The sequence below is a fragment of the Capsicum annuum genome, unplaced genomic scaffold (genome assembly GCF_002878395.1).
Source record: "Capsicum annuum cultivar UCD-10X-F1 unplaced genomic scaffold, UCD10Xv1.1 ctg1224, whole genome shotgun sequence".
Classification (NCBI taxonomy): Eukaryota; Viridiplantae; Streptophyta; class Magnoliopsida; order Solanales; family Solanaceae; genus Capsicum; species Capsicum annuum.
This window is the reverse complement of record NW_025817389.1, coordinates 1-4,104: the sequence shown is the minus strand read 5'-3', so window position 1 is coordinate 4,104 and position 4,104 is coordinate 1. Positions and strand designations below refer to the sequence as shown.

The window sequence follows — 4,104 nt, the reverse complement described above, 5'->3', positions numbered from 1 at the left end:
TCTCCCATTGTTTTAGGCTTTGATGCCAAATTGTTAGGATTTCTAGGAGAACGGATCGATTCATAAGGCAATATATAAATTCAGCTCGTTAAAGGGAGACTGAAACCTTAAAGTTCAATGGAAAAGAGAACTTTGATCTCTTCAACTCGTTAAAGGGAGACTGAAATCTTAGAATTCAATGGAAGAGAGAACTCCAATCTCTTGCTTTTTGAAATTTGACTTATTGATTTATTCTCCAAAACCCCCTTTAAATAGGAGTATTACATCAATAGTCTAATCCTTATGAAAGTAGGAAAAATAAAACCATAATCCAGAAAGTCTAATCCTTATGAAAGTAGAAAACATAAAATCCTATTATAGAAAGTCTAATCCTTACGAAAGTAGAAAAAACATAAAACTCTATTCTAGAATAATAAATAAAACTACTAAAATATAATTAAATATTTAATTAATTGACTTCCACGGATCCACAACACAAAAGCAGAGGAAACTACCGTCTACCTAAGTTTTAGAAGGATAAGAAATAAATAGACTATCAGTAGTAGTAACAACTAAAATAACAATATGCAAGGAATTACATGTCTAATCACGTTTTAGTATCTAAGGAGAAGAAAGAAGCTAACTCTTAATTTGTTAAGAGATGTAAACAATCACACACTTTCTCGGTTTTCACATCATTGGCCCCCTGCTGCAAAAATGAAAAACTTTGCTTCTCCATTAAATTATACAAATAGTAAGCTCTTACCTTCTGTCATCTTGTACGATTTACTTCTTTTTTTTTTGGGGGGGGGTGTAAATGAACAATTTTATTACAAAAGTTAACATTACAACCGAGATGAAAAACAACAGAAAAGCAGAAGCCTGGACATGAAACCCCAAGCCAGCTGCAACTAACAGCAAACTGCTCACAACCCCAATCCTCAAGTATCAGCTGGTAAACTATACATTACAGATAGTAGGTAAGTTCATTCATTCTCCTAGTCGATCTTTTGTACGATTAATTTCATATAAATATAGAATAAGTAATTACCCCACTGTAATTGAGTATCTCCAGAGTCAGCATAGAGTGATGGAGGGATGCAAGGAGAATGTGTCAGTTCCTCAATTGTATCAAATTCAAACAATCAATGAGTAAGTATAACAGTGAAACCACCTCATGAGCCCAGAATGGTCCTTTTTTATGATGACAAGATCTGGGGGAACCACAACTTAAGGAAGGCCAATACTTCCTCAATGGCTCGAGCAATGTTGAAATCTGAGATGACAAAAAGTATGTGGCTCGTAAACAAATAAATTTGACCTCAGTGATGAGGAGTAAGCATGAAATAGAAAAAAGGAAAGCACCACTATAATTAAAGAAATCTAAGCTTCTCAATGACCTTATTGCGGAATTTGCAAATATCCTAGCTAACCAATAAAGTTCCCAGAAACTTGCCGCTGCTAATATGAAATAAAATCATTTGAAGCCACAAAACAACAAAAGATGGTCGATAGCTTAGCTCAATTTGTAATTGCATTTTTGTAGAAATAACTTGGTGCACATCGCATAATCTATGCTGCCAATCAACATGCGCAAATCATGACACAGATTCTTTGGTTTTGATTGGTCAAATTATTTAACAGAATTAAGATTTGAAAAATCAATTTATTTTCTTAATTGAAATTCAGTTGATTTGGACGAAGTTCCTTAAAAACGTCCACCTTCTTTAAAATATCTTGAATAGTTCCGGTAGGTTGAGCCCCTATTTCAATTCATAAGTAGACCTAAGGTCTTACACCGCCAACTTCATGATTAATAGTGAATATCATAGCAAGTAGACCAAAGCATAAGTGTTCACACAAGAAGAAATGCTCAATATGAAGGTGAAATATTTGGGGAAATCCTAAGTTGTTGAATGCTAACTTTATCAGAAAACTGTACCCAACGGTGTTACTAGTAATAAAGCTGGAACGAGGACCACAGGAGACAAAGGTTTGAACCCCAACAGAAGCAAAAAATGTAGGTGATTTCAACCTGACACCACCGCTACGACATTAAAACTAAAAGAAAAAAGATGTCTGTGAACTCCTGTGGTGGCATCAGAAGACAGTTGAATAGGAATGCAGACAGTTGCAGCAATCAATTTTCACATTGAAAGGTTTGAAAAAGGGAAAAAAGGAAGAATAAGCAAGCATAGCATACCTCCCTCTCATCAAATGGGGGACCAGAACAGCAGGCAGGCCAGGTTCCATCGTTGTACTCTGTCCAAAGTCCATCTGACACAACAAACATTATTCAATTTTATCTTTCACTTAGAAAAGAAAAACTGATTACAGAAACGGAATAGGTTAGGACTTACGAATTGTGAATACAGATGGCGAGTTTGAGCTGGAAAATTACAGAAAAAAATCACAGGTAAGATCCTACGCGAGAACATCTGATCACACAAACTACTGAATCTTAAATATCCATTCTTCCCAAATCCTAATAAAAAGGGAGAAAAGAAGAAGAGCCAAATAAATAGGATATATATGTATATATACCGGCTGCAACAGGCGTTGGAAGAGCAGCAATGGCGAGTTCTCCGACAATAGGTGGCTGGCCATTGAAGAGACAGTTTGAAGTAATCGAACTCTCTCCCATATCCACCTCTTCCTCTTCTCAGTAATCCTACCTCCTCATCCCATCCACCGTTGACTCCCATGAGAATACAACATATTCCAATCCACACAAATCCCATTCCCACATTCTCAATCCGAACAAAAGACATAGCCACATCTACACCCACTCTTCTCTTCTTCCCTTTTTTTTTTGGCGGGGGGAGGGGGGCGGGGGGCGGAATTCCTTTCTTATGGATGGATGAAACTGTTTTATAAGGAAGAAGGCTAGTGGGAGACGGCACTTTTGGATTATTTTGTAAAAAAAAAAAAAAAAAAAAAAATTGACGTGAGGTTAACGAATAAAATACAACTTGGCTTGGCACTTTAATTGACTTTAACTAAGCACACCTGCGGCACTTTTCAATTCCCTCATGTTGCACTATTTGTTCATGATTCTTTATGTCAAGTTAACCTAACCTAAGACACAAGCGATCCGTAAGAGAATGGTAGAAACACAACAGAATTGCTAGTAATATTTATATTAGAGAGAATTTGAATTATTTGCTTGATGCTTTGCTAATAAATGGTACTCATAGAGGATAGTTTGCAAATAAATGGTACCCATAGAGGATAGTTTGCAAATATAAATTGTGTGCAAGTCTCTATTCTAATTTTTTTTACACAACTTGATGTTTCAAGAACCTTTTATGCAAATCCATGGACTTATAAGATCTTTCGAGCTTTTTATGTCTTTAGAATGCTCCACCAAGGACTAGTCTTCATCCTATGTATCCCTTCCACATGCGCTACTTTGTGTTCATGTGAGCCTTCCACATGGACAACATTATGCCACCTAAGTGGTATGATGACATGGCCTTGCGGCGCATTGTTGTTGTATGAACTCCCGGATCTTATCTTTGAATTACCATAAGTCTTCGTATTGTTCTCATATGGCTTGCTTCGGTGACTACCCCTTCTAGTAGATGAGGAACATGGTCATAGCTTTTTGCCCTTGTTTTCTCCTTGCTTATAGTCAATGATCACCTTAACCTCCTGCTTATGCGAGGCAGTGATAGTAGTAGGTGCACAACTAGATTGGCCTTTACTTAGGTTATCCTTGTCTTCATGGTACGACTTAAGCATGCTAGCATGAAAGACATAATGAATCTTAAGATGCGACGATATGTGAAGCTTTTATAAGATCTTACTCACCTTGAAAAGGGGTGATAAACAAGCCTTCGTACTTGAGAGACAAATTTTCTGCATACCCTATAGTGCCTCAAATTGTCTCGATTTAAACTTCTTTTTTACCATATCCCTAACTATATGGTTCGTGGGGCGCCTCTTACAGACTGTAAAATTCTTCATCTACTTAGTTTTGAGTCTTAATTTTAGCCCCAAATATTGTAGTCTTACACAAATTTCTTGAGGGTTATAACTCCTTAGTGGCATTTGAGCAATGGGTTGGTCTTGGAAACTCATTTTCTATATATGGGATTTATTATAGGGGTTTTGGTATCATTT

The 4,104-nt window shown here is 36.6% G+C and overlaps 1 protein-coding gene across 1 annotated transcript; it reads right to left on the bottom strand.

Annotated features, from left to right (window-relative positions):
- Positions 1-1,153: 1,153 nt before the first annotated feature.
- Positions 1,154-3,080, bottom strand: LOC107842411 (ribonuclease 2; the record flags this gene model as incomplete). The annotated part of the gene is given in 4 exon segments (XM_047401984.1): positions 1,154-1,255; positions 2,183-2,256; positions 2,340-2,368; positions 2,524-3,080. Coding segments are annotated over 4 exon segments (432 nt in total), but the record flags the coding sequence as incomplete, so codon positions are not given.
- Between the last annotated feature and the right edge of the window lie 1,024 nt (positions 3,081-4,104).